General features: G+C 40.0%; 2 protein-coding genes across 2 annotated transcripts; both read left to right on the top strand.

The window, feature by feature from the left end:
• Window positions 1-169: 169 nt before the first annotated feature.
• Window positions 170-12,143, top strand: LOC109483347 (aconitate hydratase, mitochondrial-like). Its single transcript, XM_019786343.1, has 24 exons — window positions 170-280; window positions 1,252-1,320; window positions 1,592-1,671; window positions 2,787-2,853; window positions 3,143-3,214; window positions 3,362-3,400; window positions 3,624-3,704; window positions 4,155-4,317; window positions 4,915-5,003; window positions 5,202-5,253; window positions 5,578-5,781; window positions 6,337-6,428; window positions 6,556-6,661; window positions 6,841-6,934; window positions 7,182-7,245; window positions 7,744-7,929; window positions 8,265-8,337; window positions 8,583-8,632; window positions 9,117-9,272; window positions 9,744-9,841; window positions 10,310-10,403; window positions 10,561-10,693; window positions 10,946-11,067; window positions 11,626-12,143. Exons 1-24 carry the CDS (start codon window positions 248-250, stop codon window positions 11,758-11,760), a joined length of 2,352 nt encoding a protein of 783 aa, XP_019641902.1. The 5' UTR covers window positions 170-247; the 3' UTR covers window positions 11,761-12,143.
• Window positions 12,144-12,939: 796 nt separating this feature from the next.
• On the top strand, window positions 12,940-15,467 carry LOC109483370 (ZAR1-like protein). Its single transcript, XM_019786375.1, has 3 exons — window positions 12,940-13,706; window positions 14,164-14,328; window positions 14,659-15,467. Exons 1-3 carry the CDS (start codon window positions 12,984-12,986, stop codon window positions 14,905-14,907), a joined length of 1,137 nt encoding a protein of 378 aa, XP_019641934.1. The 5' UTR covers window positions 12,940-12,983; the 3' UTR covers window positions 14,908-15,467.
• The last annotated feature ends 697 nt before the right edge of the window (window positions 15,468-16,164 follow it).

The raw sequence follows: 16,164 nt of genomic DNA, 5'->3' as shown, positions 1-16,164 counted from the left end.
AAGTAGCATGGATACTTTGCTTTAAAGATTTCAAAATATTGCCTTAAAACTAATAAAAATTTAAAAAATTATTAGTTGACTGCATAATTTAATATTATTAATGAAATTCGCTTTGTTAACTTTGAAAATTAATTTTCTAATTTAAGATACATCCCTACAAAAGGTGGTATAGTCCGTTATTGTCACCTTTGACCACAGCGGAATTGTGGGTAGTCGTTTTTTATCGTCCATCTTTGTAAGAAGCAGAATGGCGTACATCTTTCGACTCGGGTCCAGACAGGTGAGTGTTTTTCCTCAGAACTTCAACATTTATCGTTTTTGTACGCTTGGAGGTACACTTTTGCAAGTTTTGTTTCTTTTCACAAAGTAGTACTCAATATAGTTTGCCCTCTGGTGTAGAAAATAGCCCGCAATGTCAGCTGTACCATATGACCTTGGTGAGGGCACTTTCACGTGAAAAGTTTGGACTTTACGCTTCAAATTATAATAACTATAACCTATTGAAAGAGTATTGATAAATCCTGAAGGTTTGTCTGTGCTCTTCAAGTTGAAGTCGCCGTTTAACATGTAGTTAAAAGTTCAAAGTGACGTTGAACTGACCAAAAAAAATATGGAAAACTGTACAGAAAAGTACCGAGTAAAAGTTAAAGGTACATGAATAAAATTATGATTTTATTTAACAATCACGTACAGACAGTGTTCACCTTAAAACGCCATTTTCTTAAGTAAACAGATGCATATTTTGTATCATTCAAGCCCCCAACTGCAAAATATTAGTTAGAGTACATCTTGAGTTGTTGCAACATTGGTGCAAAGTTGCATAATCATGAGTCGTATATCATAATTAATAATAATATCCTGTCAACAGATACATGGTTTTGGCTAATGTTACTAGTATTGTTGTGGACTGGAGAAGTTCAAGTATGCCTTGTCTTGGTGTTGTTGACTCCATATGGAAGTTGCAATGGCCTATTTGAGTCAGGGCAAGCTAGATAATTATGTCAAAAATGTCTTGTCCAGCTGCTTGCCCAGGGTTTCAAAGTACAAACTTAAAACTCTTCCAAATATATAAAGATCTATTCTAACGTACTAACTAGTACTACTAGTAGAAGCTGATGCCCATGTCCAAGCTGATTTCTGTTCTTAGTTCCAATTTGAAATGTTTGGTGTATAATTATATGTACATGTACTACATGGTACTGTTGTACATAGTTTTATGATCTTTGTAATGGTTGTTGTTCCCTTCCACAGGCCAAACGTCTGGCTGAACATGTCAGCTACGCACGGTTCTTCCACTCCAGCAGTACCCTGGCACAGAAGGTGAGATAAACCTGCAGAGTGAAAGTGAAAAGGGAAAGTGATCTTGAACAAAGGGTTGCTATTTGCAAAGATAACACTTTCATACTTTGGACAACTTTTTTTTTAAAAAGCTTGTTCTGGGGATCTGTCTTTGCACCTATAAATCAAGGTCGTTTATAATAGATCTGCCTGACATTTGGCATGTAAGTAGTAGTTACTTAACTACTAGTCGTTAGCCACACCTCAAAGTTCAAACATTGCATCTCATGGATTCTTCTCACATTATTTCTAGGCGGCTATGAGCCGCTTTGAGCCAGACAGATTCATCGAGTATGAAACGCTGGACAAGAAAATCAACATCGTACGGAAGAGGTATGTGTACAGGTGTTTCATTTTACTCAAACTGAAGATTCATGAATAACTAGAAAGGCCAATATTTGCTTTGGAGCAAATACAGCGATGGCTTCACCACATTTTACGACATGGCAGGGAAAGAATGAGAAACACAAGGGAAAACAATGCTTTACATTGATATAACTATAATATGAAGTAACATACAACTAAGACTACAACAGTTGGCTAGCTATTCCCTACATTATTGGTTAGGATTTTTAATTGCATAATGCAAACTGTTGATTTTCAAAAAAAAAACGTTCATGCCCCGCATTCCAATGCTGGAGCAGGAAAGCTTGAAATACCTACCAAAACACTTGAATACAGACATACTGTCAGTATGGAAATGGTCTGTGCAGGTGTTAATCAAGTTAAATCCCAACAGCCAATCAGCAAGAAATGCTCTGTGCAGGTGGAAATGGTCTGTGCAGGTGTTAATCAAGTTAAATCCCAACAGCCAATCAGCAAGAAGAAGAGAGGAAAGCTGCATGCCTATTGGTTGATGCCCTGCATTCCATTGTGATGACTCATGCCAAATGTGGTTAACACTGCCCACTGACACAGTAATACATTTGCTATAATACAGCCAAAAAACTCAAATAAAACCATTCTAAAAGCCTGTATCACAAAAATTTAAAAACGCCTAAGGGTATTTGCCCACTGTACCTCCATACCAAATTTCAGATCCTTAGGCCCCAAAATGAAGAAGCTGAATCCATTTTAAAAAATGGCAGGAGAAGAAGAAGGAGGAGAAGAAACATCAGAGAAAACAATATGGTTTCACCAGACCACTTCGTGGTCTGGTGAAGCCATAAATAGATAAGAGATGTGAACTACATGTAAATGTTATAGCCAAACTTAACAGAGAAAGTGGATCATGTGCTGATTAAACTTTGTAAATATGTAACTGAAAATACATTTCCTTTCCACAATTACATACATGACAGTTATATAGAAAAAGTTTGTTTTCGCCTTTGTAGCAAGTCTAATGCAATATTGCGTACAGAGCTTGTACTATCCCTATAAGCTATTGTTTTTCGATGTCTCCTTCCAAGTCTAATTACATATTGAAATCTTGTATCTTGCAATTGCAGACTTGATGCCCCCATGACACTGGCAGAGAAGATTGTGTATGGGCATCTTGATGATCCAGTCAAACAGGTTTGTACAACAACAACAACAACAACAACAACAACAATACTTCAAGTTACATACCAAGATAAATAAACAAGATAAACACCCATTACAACTCATAGTGTCATTAGCATTTTATAGACTTATAGACTTTCTCTTCAGTAGTACCCTACCATTTATGACATTCTCCTCAGTGTTACATACTCAGTGAGTAGTACATTGCAAGAGTCTACATGTATCCTACCATGCAGTACCTGGAAGAGTTGATAGGTGGTGCTAATGAGTGCAAACTGTGTTGTTGTATTTCCCATCCCAGGACATTGAAAGAGGTGTATCCTACCTGAAGTTGCGGCCAGACAGAGTAGCCATGCAAGATGCCACTGCCCAGGTACATCTTCTTATTCTACCCTTAAGATTACCGACTATTATCTCAATAGTATCATCCTTTAGACAAGAAACTATTACCGTTTTACACTATCTTATCCTCAAGTCCTTTCTTTCCATTTATGTTAACATCTGTGTTTGTTATTTATAGATGGCTATGCTACAGTTCATCTCAAGTGGTCTACCAAAGGTATGAGCCTACTTTAATTTCACAAGACGAAGTGCTTTGAACAAACTTATGACTAGCTACAGATGCCACACTAAGTCTTTTTTGTTGTTAGAGGTCGACATGTGGGAATTAAGTAAGCCAAGTACTACTAGTACATACTTCCTGTAAGACTGAAATCCCCCAATTCTTGTTGCAAAGTAAGACATGTTGTATATGTAAGTTTGGTTCTTCCAATGTTGATCAGGTTGCGGTCCCCTCCACCATTCACTGTGACCACTTGATTGAGGCTCAGATTGGAGGAGACAAGGATCTCAGCCGTGCCAAGGTAAGTCACAACACAGGCTCCAAGTCTTATGCAATTAAAAAAAAAAAAAGAAAACAAGATGGTAAAAATGTCTTATTTTTCAAAACGAATGACAGATTAATTTGGGACTGCTAAAAACATAGGGTTGATACACAGTAAGGTCAAAAGCATTTACAATATTATTGGGACGAGATAGAAAAAAAGCCCTCCAATCCTTTTTTCCTTCCTTCATTCTCTCCCTCCCATTTTCCATACTTACCTCCCTCCCCCTTCCATCCATCCTTCCTTCCTTCCATCCTCTCTGCCATCTTTCCTTCTTTTCATCCTTATTGTATCTTCTTAACTTCATTCTTTTATCTTTCCATATTTATTCATTCCTTTTTCTCTTTATACTTCTTTCACCTCTTGTGACCTTCTTTTCCTCCTTTGGTTCTTTCGTTCCTTCATTACTGACATCTTCCCTTCTTGCAGGACCTGAACAAGGAGGTGTACAACTTCCTTCAGACAGCAGCGGCAAAGTACGGTGTAGGTTTCTGGAAGCCTGGCAGCGGGATTATCCACCAGATCGTACTGGAGAACTACGCCTTTCCTGGGGTCATGCTGATTGGTACAGACAGCCACACCCCCAACGGAGGTCAGTCTACCTCCTTTTGTGTCACACTTTACTCAGTAGACTTCGAAAAAAGATGAAAATTCAAAAACCATCCTGAGGCCATAGGGGCAATGAATAATGTTACATTAATCCACTCTGTCTAGGTTATGGTATTAGAAGGCCGAGCCCTCTCTTTCCTCCATCTGAACTTGGAATACTGGTGGTAACATTGACATTTCCCGCACCAGACAAGTTTAACCTGCGTAACTTAGAATTTAGTATAGCAGACTAAAAACTATTCAGAAACCATTGTAATGATTTTTTTTACACTTCATACACATATAGATTGACTAGTACTAAGTCAATGCAGCATATTAAAATCCACATCTATTGTATTATATAACCCTTGGCCAGTACATGGACTGGTGCAGGTTAGGTGCAGGTTATCAGAAATACCTGCACAGCCTCAATGTTACCTGCACTAACCTGCATATGCAGGTGTGATTTCCAGCCTTGTAGAACAATGATAATGTGTATTTACTGTTGATTCTCCAAATAGCGCCCCTTAGGGGTTAAGTACATGAGTGTAGGACCTGAAGTATTATGGCTGGAGATCTAACAAGTTTTCCCTGTGTGCAGGTGGCCTGGGAGGTGTGTGTGTAGGTGTGGGGGGTGCTGATGCTGTAGACGTCATGGCGGGAATACCATGGGAACTCAAGTGTCCTAAGGTTAGTCTAGAGTAGGTTTTTTTATACCTTTATTTGGATCTTTTAGTCCCAATTTTCCATATTAGTATTATTACATGGCTTGTATTGTATTGATAATAACACTATTAACAGCTATAAATTATGTAACTACTGAACACATATACATGTATACTACTTGAAAATTTTGGACTAACATTAACATTAACTCTTGTTTTCCAGGTTATTGGTGTGAAACTTACAGGTGAAATCAGTGGATGGACCTCACCCAAAGGTAATAGTACTTGCATGCTTATATGTGAAGTGACCATTTCTTTTCCTTGAATTTACTGTATAAGAATTTCAGAATTTGTTATCTCAAAATGTCAAATTATTATAAAATAAAGTTTTGATGAATTCTCACCGATAACTTTTATTTCATACCATTTATAACAATTCTTGTATCACCATTGCAATTTTGAAATGAAAGCATTTTTTACAGTGTTTTATGCAAGTCCTCAAAGTGAAATATACATCTACATGAACTTACCCGGTAGATTGTGTGTTTTAGCCATGTATTACAAACTTACCTAGAACATGTCTATGTTTATGGTTATAGATGTCATATTGAAGGTGGCTGATATCCTGACCGTGAAGGGCGGTACGGGCGCCATCGTAGAGTACCACGGTCCTGGCGTGGACTCCATCTCATGTACCGGTATGGGAACCATCTGTAACATGGGCGCTGAGATCGGCGCTACGACCTCCATCTTCCCGTACAACAAGCGTATGAAGGACTACCTCGTCTCCACCGGACGGGAAGGTACGGTTTTATTTGTTTGGAGAAAATAAAATAACGATTTGTGGTGTTTCCTGTTCATCACAACTCTAAGACTTCTACAACAGTTGTTATTATATACATATGTATATGCATTACTGTCAGGGTTCTCACTTGCACTAGGCTGTTTTAGTGTAGGGGCCCCCTATGCTGTGATTTGGACCCCCTATGCCATGATTTAGCCCCCACACTGTCTTCCAACCAGCTAAGGGGCATTTCTTTTTGGAAAGAACCCTGTGAGTCTGTGACCCTTCTTAAATGTTTGAAAAATCAAAATTTGATTTGAAGCTATCACGGAAGGAATACAATGGCCTCAATGAAGCTATTACAGAGGGAAAGCATAAAAGTTGTCCTTGAAAAAGCAGCAAATGTATCACAGATACATGAGTTTCAAAATTTTTCAGGGAGAATACTAGACACCCTACTTTGGACTCAATGCACAGCTTGATTCAGCTATGAAAAAATTCTGTCAAGAACCCTGAATTTGATTGGTTAAGGTTTTTGCAGATTGTAAGGAATAACATCATCTTACTTTTACAGAGATCTCTAACCTTGCTGATGAATTCTCGGAGCATCTCAAACCAGATGAAGGGTGTGAATATGACCAACTCATCGAGATCAATCTCAGTGAAGTAAGTATCCAGAACCACTTTCCTTGTTTGAAAAAGATAAAGCTTTGGTTTCCTCGCTGCAATATGTATGTTTAATGATTTGTGTTAGAAATGAAGTGTTTTTAATTCAAACATCTGACCCTTCTAGCTGAAGCCCCACATCAATGGTCCGTTCACCCCTGACCTGGCCACACCTGTGGCTGAAGTTGGAGAGAGAGCCAAGAAGAGCGGCTGGCCACTGGACATCAGAGTCGGTAAGTCACTGGACATGTAGGTACATGTACACTTACATGTATATAAGAATGGTATAATTAATGTACATTAAATGTATTGATTAAGAGTTATTGAATGATGTTGCCTTCGCTAGATGCAGATGTAATGTAGTTTGTATACTATACTAAAGATTTTGATTTATTTTAAAATTTTTGTCCAGGTTTGATTGGAAGCTGCACCAACAGTAGCTATGAGGACATGGGTCGGGCAGCCAGCATAGCCAAACAGGCCTTAGCACATGGAGTCAAGTCAAAGTAGGTGGACACAAATAAAAATGGAGTAAAATCCTTTATTGCATCCTAGTCTAGCTCTGGTTTGCTCCAAGGGTCATTTCTAAGCAGAATAGTCTGTCCCTACTTCCTGCATTTTTTGGAAGCAGTGTTCATTTGACAGAATTTTGCCTCTCAGCACTTTTCTAGAATTTGAAATTGTAACAATTGCTGTATTTCATAACGTTCATTATTTCACTTCAGGTCGAAATTATTGTTATATTGTTTTTAGGTCGTTGTTTACAGTGACTCCTGGTTCAGAACAGATCCGAGCAACGATTGAGAGAGACGGCATTGTAAGTAAAATCTTGTGAAATGCTAATGACAGTATTTTACATTAAATAAAAGGAAAATTAGTTGTTTTATATTTGGTTAGTTATTCACATACATCATGTATTTACCTTTGACAAGAACTGTGAGTACTGCAAAAGAATTTTTGGTTTTGATATCTCATGTTCTGGACATGCCATGGTCAAGATTTTTGGTGGCAGAGTTTTGGGGCTAAGGTTGAAGTTACATCGGTTTGATCCCCGTGCAGCTTTTGGAGAACTGCAGAGCCTTTTTTCTCCTGTCTGATTTGATGAATCTGTATCGGTATAGCCGGTATAACCGCCTTCGGCGTAGCACACCAGCTTCACAGGCACGTTGGCAGCTAGCTGTATTACAGGGAACAACTTGTTTTACCTTGAACATTACCTAACCTTTGAACAACTAACTCTAAACATTGTTTAAAGCTATCTAATGATAGACTGAACTGAAGACTATAAAGTTGTACATTTTGTGTGCTTCCATAGGCTGAAGTACTAAGGGACATGGGAGGTGTAGTCCTGGCCAACGCCTGTGGACCGTGTATCGGTCAGTGGGACAGGCAGGACATCAAGAAGGGCGAGAAGAACACCATCGTCACGTCCTACAACCGCAACTTCACCGGGCGCAACGACGCAAACCCTGCTACACATGCCTTCGTCACATCTCCAGAGGTCTGTGTTGACTTTTGTTTTTAGTGCTAACAATAAGCTATTCTGCTTTGTTATTGTCCTACACTTGTATTTCAATTTATTAAGGATATGGTTATGTTTTTAGCGACATCAATTGCCTAAAAGATTAGGCTAGTGAAGAGGTCACAGGTTTGATTCGCAGAAAAGGGCATTTTCCTCACGCACACAGGTGTAAATAGGTACCTAACTTCAGTTGGGGAGGTAAAAAGCAGTTACCAATAGCATCAGGCCCATTACACACATCACTACAGCCCAAGAAATGTGCCAACTGTCAACTTTGTATCATTAATGAGATTGTTCTGTAACTCTGCTCACAGATTGTGACGGCCCTGTCCATAGCTGGCACCCTGGATTTCAACCCAGAGACAGATGAACTAACTGGTGCCAATGGTCAGTATGGAAGACTAAATAATTTATAAACATTTCAGCCTTCCATGTGGGGCTCAGTTCTGTTATTGTGGAAGAAAGTTCAGATTAAGATTACCAAGTATAAACTTAATGATATTTCTCTCTCTAATGATAAACTCATTTAATTTTAGAAAGTTTGTAAAATTGTTTAACAAATCTTTTTACATTATCTGTGACGGTTTTCACAAAATATAGGCTAATGTGTTGTTTTTTGTGTCACTTTTCAGGTGAGAAGTTTAAGCTGGAGAGCCCATTTGGGGATGAGCTACCTGCAAAGGTAAATGCCATCTGAAATGAAGTATTTAAGGCATACCTTCAATGGGTTGATTTCTCCTATCAATACCTTGTTAATTTATGGGTATTTTCAGTAGCAGAGTAAGTTTGTGTCCTAATAATGATTGCTTCAATAGCATGGTGGGTGGGAGGTGATTCTGACGGATGATTATTATAGAAATTTATATAATAGGAACATTAAACCTGAACGTGACCCAGCTGGATGAAAGTGGGCTGTATTTGGAGCAATTCAGGAAGTGGTGTAATACCCAATCGATTTACACCATACGATCTCCAGACCTTTTCCACAGTTCCAAGTATACATTGTACATTCACAAAAACCCCAAATACCACCCATAAAATTGTAAGTCTGCAGTGGCGTAATACCTGATTGATTTACATCATGCATCCCCTCCACAGTTCCAATCATACACAAAAACCCCACATACTTCCCGGAAGTCATAAACCTTGGATTTCTTGTCCTGTAGGGCTTTGACCCCGGGCAGGACACGTACCAGCACCCTCCGCAGGACGGCACGTCGCTGGCCGTCGACGTGGATCCAAAGAGCGACCGGCTCCAACTGCTCAGTCCCTTCGACAAGTGGGACGGCAAGGACCATGAGGACATGGCTGTACTCATCAAGGTCTGTCTGTCTGTCTGGAACATTGTTTTATTATAGGTTGATTTATTTGTAGGTGGGAGGGGAGATTGACAGGCAGAATGGCAGGTCAAAAGTTCAGACTAAGGAAATGGGATGAAGTTGAAGGTCCCAGTCTGCATGTGTTGAAAAGTACATCATTGCACCTGGAAATGAACACTTTGTATGGCTGCATTAAGTCTTTCCCAAAAGGAGAAGATTGTATGCTTGCAACAATGTCTACTAGGAAACTTTAAAGGAATACGAAAAGGAACTTAAGTGAAGTCACAATATTAGTTATACGTATAGTAAAACAAAATAAAGCATTCAGCTGTTACAAATAATAGGGAATACATAATGTACATGTATTTAAAGTAGAAATTTAAAATTATCTTATTTACAGTGCATCAGGATATGATATTATTGTGGTTTGTGCTGTAGTTTTATTCTTACGAAAGTTGACCCCCTCCCCCCAAGGTAAGGGGCAAGTGTACTACTGACCACATCAGTGCGGCCGGCCCCTGGCTCAAGTACCGTGGACATCTGGACAACATCTCCAACAACTGTTTCATCGGGTGAGTGAAAAAATGGACAAACATACCAGGGCTACAAATTCATTCAGGACATTTCAGGTGTATCCAACCTCAAGATAAAATAAAGTAGAATTTCAGCAAGACCTAATTACAGCACTTACTGCATCTCTTGATGGCTTGACTCTGAAATTATAGAGCTAAGATTAAAAATTCTAAAGAAGAAGTGCAACTTTTCACAGTTTTTCTTATGCTTTTAAATTTCAAGAATATGGTGTACCTTTACATGTACATGCGAGATGCTACACAGATATCTAGTTTCATAGGTACGCCCTCAATTGAAATTTAGGTGCACAGCTCCAATTTTGGGTTAACAAAATACATTAAGCCCTGCATTCTATTGTTGACCAGAAAATGAATGGACACAGAATATTTATCACTTAGATAAAGTTTTCTAGAGATGTGAGTTTCTGTTTGTGGTTGAAAAGAATGTGTTCCTTGTGTTTATTTCAGAGCCATCAACATTGTGAATGGAGAAGCCAACAATGTGGAGAACGTGTTAACAGGAAACTGGGGAGGCGTCCCTGACGCTGCTAGACATTACAAGGTAATGGAAACAGGCAACAATTGTCTCTTGTTTTGGTGAAATATAATTTTTAGACAATAAGCTGACAGAAAGGTGGTTCTGGGTTTGAATCCCTAGCAGACCCCATTGTTGTAACTTGACTTAGGTGAAAGAGAGCTTTTTTTTGTTTTCTCCATAGGCACATGGTCTGAAGTGGGTGGTAGTGGGAGATGAGAACTACGGTGAGGGCAGCAGCAGAGAGCACGCCGCGCTGGAGCCCAGGCACCTCGGGGGCCGCGCCATCATCGTCAAGAGCTTTGCACGTATTCACGGTACGCCAACGCTAAGACTTGTACATCAACTTACAGTTTAACACATGGAATTTTCTGTATTTTTTTCTGTGTAGGTGCACTGCTTTGCGAAGAAGTAGATTTTACGCTCCAATTTACCTGCACTAACCTGCATATTCAACTAGAATTTAGCCAGCCCTAAACTGTATAGTGTTAGTGTTTAGATGCATAGAATTTTGCAGCTCACAAATACAGCACAATCTCATTTTGTGCCAATTTTTTTTCTCTCGACAGAAACCAATCTGAAGAAGCAAGGCATGCTTCCACTTACTTTTGCAAACCCTGCCGACTACGATAAGGTCCAACCAAGCGACAGAATCTCCCTTCTGGGGCTCGACGGCTTGGCGCCAGGATCGGTAAGATTTCACCTCTACATGTATCTCTGAACACTGGATAAGAAATCTATTGTTTCTGGTGACTGGGCTCTGGGTTGACAGCACATGGGTTGGGAAAAGATTGACAGGCAGAATGACAGGTCAAAAGTTCAGACAGAGGAAATGGGGTGAACTTGAGAATAGGTTGACAGCACATGGGTCGGGGAAGATTGATAGGCACAACGACAGGAGATCACAAGATCAGACACAGGAAATGGGGTGAACTTGAAAGTCATGAAAACCCAGAATACTTCCCAGAAATCTAAAATACCTGATTTCTTGTTTCCAAAGAAGTGTTTTCATGAAGTTTAGTAATCTCCAAGCAGATCTTTTGGTGGGGGTAAGACAGTATCAAATTGGCCAGTCTGTATCCATTTCCCACTTCGGTGGGGAAATGGATACAGACTGGCCAATTTGATACTGTCTTACCGGTACCCCCACCAAAAGATCTGCTTGGAGATTAGAAGTTTAGTGCAATGCATTTTACAAGGCTTGTTTACGCGATGTATCGTAAACCTTTTCTGTATCTCGTCCTTGCAGCAAGTGGAGTGTGTTCTGAAGCACGCGGACGGCAGCCAGGACATCATCCTGCTCAACCACACCTTCAACGAGGGACAGATCGAGTGGTTCAAAGCAGGCAGCGCTCTCAACAGGATGAAAGAACTACAGGCCTAGAAATCAGCTACAGTTAGCAAAATAGGACATTTTAACCACACCAGATTTGTTTTAGAACCCTTTGCCTGAAATGCTGAATGAAATTTCTTATCATATCACACCATAAGCCAACAATACAATATGATAAACCGGTAATGTAAAGATAAACTGAATGTGTATGATGTTTACATTTCTGTATACAATTCTGTATACAGGCCAGAGGACCGTTGGTATACCATTGTACTCTGTTTGCCATTATAGCTTTGAGTGCTGTATAGTGCTGTGATTTGTGGCCTTAAATTATCCTTGGTGGCTGAGTATACAATATTACAATAGTCTTCTTTACTGTGTACATTTGATGGTTTATTAAAAGACGCGCCAATAAACACACTTATTGTACCTGACCTATTAATTCAGTTCAACTTTATTGAAAGAGAAAGCTTTTTGATTTTCTGTTTTCGATTTTAAGTCTAGTTCACCAAAGCTTAGTCTGCTCCTGTTTAAATTTCTCAAACTGTGACTATGGAATGAAATGCACTTCAGACTGGCACCAGTGACAACTATACATTCATTATCTAGCTAATGTATTCAAGTTTAAGTATCATCAGACATAAACCTTTTACTGTTTGTTTTGAAAGTGTTTTCAACAAACAATGCAAGTAAACAACAGCGTTGAGTCTGTTGACTAAAGATCTTGTGTTAACAATGACAATGACGATTCTTGGTTAAGTTTTGACACATTATAACAGTTGAAGATGAATTATATTCCATGAAATTTAATATAATTTTGATTTTCTCAGCAGTGAACCTCATACATGTCTGTCTCTACAAATGTTTAAAATGAATATAAAATGTTTTGGCTATTTCCAAGAGAGAGATAAAAATATTTACAATTGTCACACAGTTGTCTAGAAACATGTTTAACTTACCTTCTGTCACGTACCGTGTGATAAAGACTGAAAAATAAACTTTTGGAAAAAAAATTTCGGCTTGGCTTTCGCCTTTTTGTAAAGCTATTCATTAATATTCCTCTACGTACCCCTTATCGTTGTTATCCATATTTGGTATTTGAGAGCTACATGTTTCAGGCAGGGTTGTGATTGGTTGCTACGTTGATATGGTTAAACTTCTTGACGCCTATTGGTTGGCTTCTGTCCAATGAAATGGCGCGTTGAAACCATGCAGGTGCAGTTTGGATTCACGGCATTGATTCTGGCCTGTGGGGGACACTCGTGGCGGCAGCCATGCCGGAGAGAGGCACGCAGTTTCCCCTGCCAGAAAAAGGGGTACAAACCCCGGATAACTGGCCGCCTCCTCCACCAAAGTCTGCGGTGGTGTGGGGGACAAGATACAAGAACCCTCAGCGACCAACTCTGAGGGTATCCGCGCTCTCTCCCGTGCAAGAATGCTCCGAGCCAGACGAGACACCCGGCCGGGGTGGTGGTCGGCGTCGCCGCCGCAGACGACGTAACTCGGCCCCGCCGGATCCCGGAAAGGGCCCCGCCGAGGAGGGTCAACAGAAGTCTCGCCCTCGCCGCCGTAAGAAGAAAACCGACCCGCAGGCGCCTTTCGATGAAACGTACGAAACCGTGCCTTTTGACGAGACGTACTCCGTCACCAGCGAGTCCGGAACCGACCAGATCGGTACGACAACGGGTGATGGGGAAAATGTCGACGAAGCAAAAGCGCCATCTACCGACCAGCCATCAGATCAGCATCAGGATGAGCGTCCAATGCCAAAACCCCAGAGGACGCGCACTCGACGATCCAAGCAGAAGAAACGACAAGAGGCCGTCGACAATCTTGAAGAAGGTAAAGAAACGGAGGCGAAAGAAGAGACCACGAGAGAGGAGACCCCCACGGCATCACCGGAGGACGTGAAAGGGGTTGCAGGGGACACAGGACGTACGGAGAGGTCTGGGCGCCGCCTGTTCTCAGAGTCCTCTACTGGATCCACCGAACACAGGGTAGGTTATGTTCTAAATATTAGCATATACAATATAACACATACACATGTTAATGTTGAGTAATGGACTACCTTTGATTGTCAGTCGTGCGCTAATATGCAGAATTCGAATCGTACAATTTTCATAGTTTCTTTAGCTTTACACGTTAAGTAAGTTATGATGTAACGTTAAGTGTAGAATGTCGTAGAATACCGAAGTCAATTCCAAGGGAAAAGCGGAAAATGTGAAGATGAGTGTTATTTACCATACCATACGTTTTATCATTTGTTAAATCTTCATGGTCACGTAGATTTGATAATGATATGAAGGCAACTTTTTCCCAGAGGATGATGCCATCCATGTAATCAAATTAAATCAACCTGGCTTAAGACGTATACAAAACACAACTATGGGCTGGACATGAAGTGTTTACAATAGGGGGCAATTCTAACGGTTAACCCGTTTATCCCAATAACAGGACGACTGTACCAGTCAAGACGAAGACGCTACCGGCGAGAATAAGAAGCCAAGACGGGAGCGCAAACGGCTGTTCTTTGAGCAGAAGTACGGATACTTCCACTGCCACAACTGTGACTGGCGCTGGGAGAGCGCGTACGTGTGGTGTGTGGCAGGGACGGATAAGGTAAATACTGACGGTACAACTTGATTAGCAGCTCTACCAATCATGGCGTGGTAATTATCAGTTTTACAAATCATATAGCATGACCTTTTACGATTGACACATTGATATAAATGATGCATTGATGAATCCCCTAGATTAATTTGTTTGTATTAGGCACTTTTCCTTTTGCATGTTACTGCAGTCACAAAACATATAAAACAGTCCAACAAGTAAACAAGAGACTTTGGATTAGATATTAGCTATTTTGTTCTATTAATTATAACGTTCGTCAATAGAGGCATTATTTTAAAATTAACTGTCTGATGGCTTTTCAATGTCTCATATGCACAGGTATATTTCAAGCAGGACTGCCGCCTATGCCAGAACGCTATCAACCCGTATTTTGTGGAGGGTCTCTACTGTGGTCGCTGCCGAGGGTCTCCGTGCAAGTGTACGCAGCGCCCCCGTGCGGACATGGCCAGGCAGTACAACCAGGGCGAGCCCAACTCACGAAAGCTGCACCGCCGGGAGCTATGCCATCGTTGTCGAGACAAGCCTATCCCTTGTAATGCTATCCCGAGTTTCAAGTACCAAGTCTAGAGAAACTGCCCTAATATGAAATGTGAATATGATATGAATTGATAAAGAACAATGTACGATAATTTTTGTTCGTATTCACTCAAAAGGTTATGATAGCGATTTTGACATGCTGATTCCTTGATACCAAATCTCTACTGTTCATTGAACATTGTTTTGTATTTTTATTGCTTATGTTCGACGAAAATTACATCAAGAAAGGTTGACCAAAAATAAAGTTAAGTCCAATGCATGTCAGAGACTTGCTTACGCGTTTCTGTATTTACACCCTTGACATGGTTTTATCATTTCTGATTAGTTTTATTTCTTTTTGATAGTAAAGCCATGTGACGGTGAATGGAAATGCAGAATTATATACTAGAATGGTACCCCAAGAAAAGTCATAATGTGATTATATATATCATGAGGCAGATACTTAAAAGAAGTGATTATTTCGTACTGATGGCATAATTTTTGTCGCCGTTTATAAGAAATAAAGAAAGGGAAGAGACAAGAAAAATCAGCTGTTGTTGATTACGTATATCATGAGGCATTGATTATTAAAAGTTATAATCTTGTTCTGATGTTATCGTTTTTGTCGCTGATCTATATAAAAAATAAACAGTGGAAACAGACAAATTTAAATATCCAGCTTCAGGTAATAAACAACCACCATATATATAATAAATGCGGAGAAGCGTCTAAAGCAGTAATTTATTTTGCACGCACAACGGCACAAAGGGCACGGAAAGACCATGTTTGCAATTAACGTCCTGTTTAGACGGTGGCAACTGAACAATGCAATGCATTCTGTGAAATTTCAAGCAAAGAACAAACCACGTCATTCGACATTATAGAATCATGTATCCAAAATCCCAGCTCCAGACAATTAACACCATCATATGAATAAAACTGTTTGTCACACTGCATTGCGGATCAGCTACTGTGGCAGCTGGTTTCCTACGAGACGAACAGAAACATTGAGGCCAAAAAATACTTTGTTGGTAACTAAGTAAACGTAACTACCTTCCCAGAAAGTGCCAACTGAAGACTAAACTCAAACTTCAGTGAAAGGTAAGTTTGAATCAGCCTATTAGGCAAGTCGGCTCTCTAGGAAAAAGAAGTACATTATGTGTGCACATGTACATCTGCTTCCCAAGAGCGAGAGGGTCCCTTCATACATGAAGTCTCGAAACGAATGTAAAAACCTTACCACAAGGACTTTTCCATCTTCCCAGAAACTTGCTGTGTATTATACAGGTACGTATGCTTACATATAAA

The sequence above is a fragment of the Branchiostoma belcheri genome, unplaced genomic scaffold (genome assembly GCF_001625305.1).
Source record: "Branchiostoma belcheri isolate BF01 breed outbred unplaced genomic scaffold, Haploidv18h27 scaffold64, whole genome shotgun sequence".
Lineage (NCBI taxonomy): Eukaryota > Metazoa > Chordata > Leptocardii > Amphioxiformes > Branchiostomatidae > Branchiostoma > Branchiostoma belcheri.
Note: the sequence above shows the minus strand (reverse complement) of the source record. Positions and strands in the feature narration are given on the sequence as shown.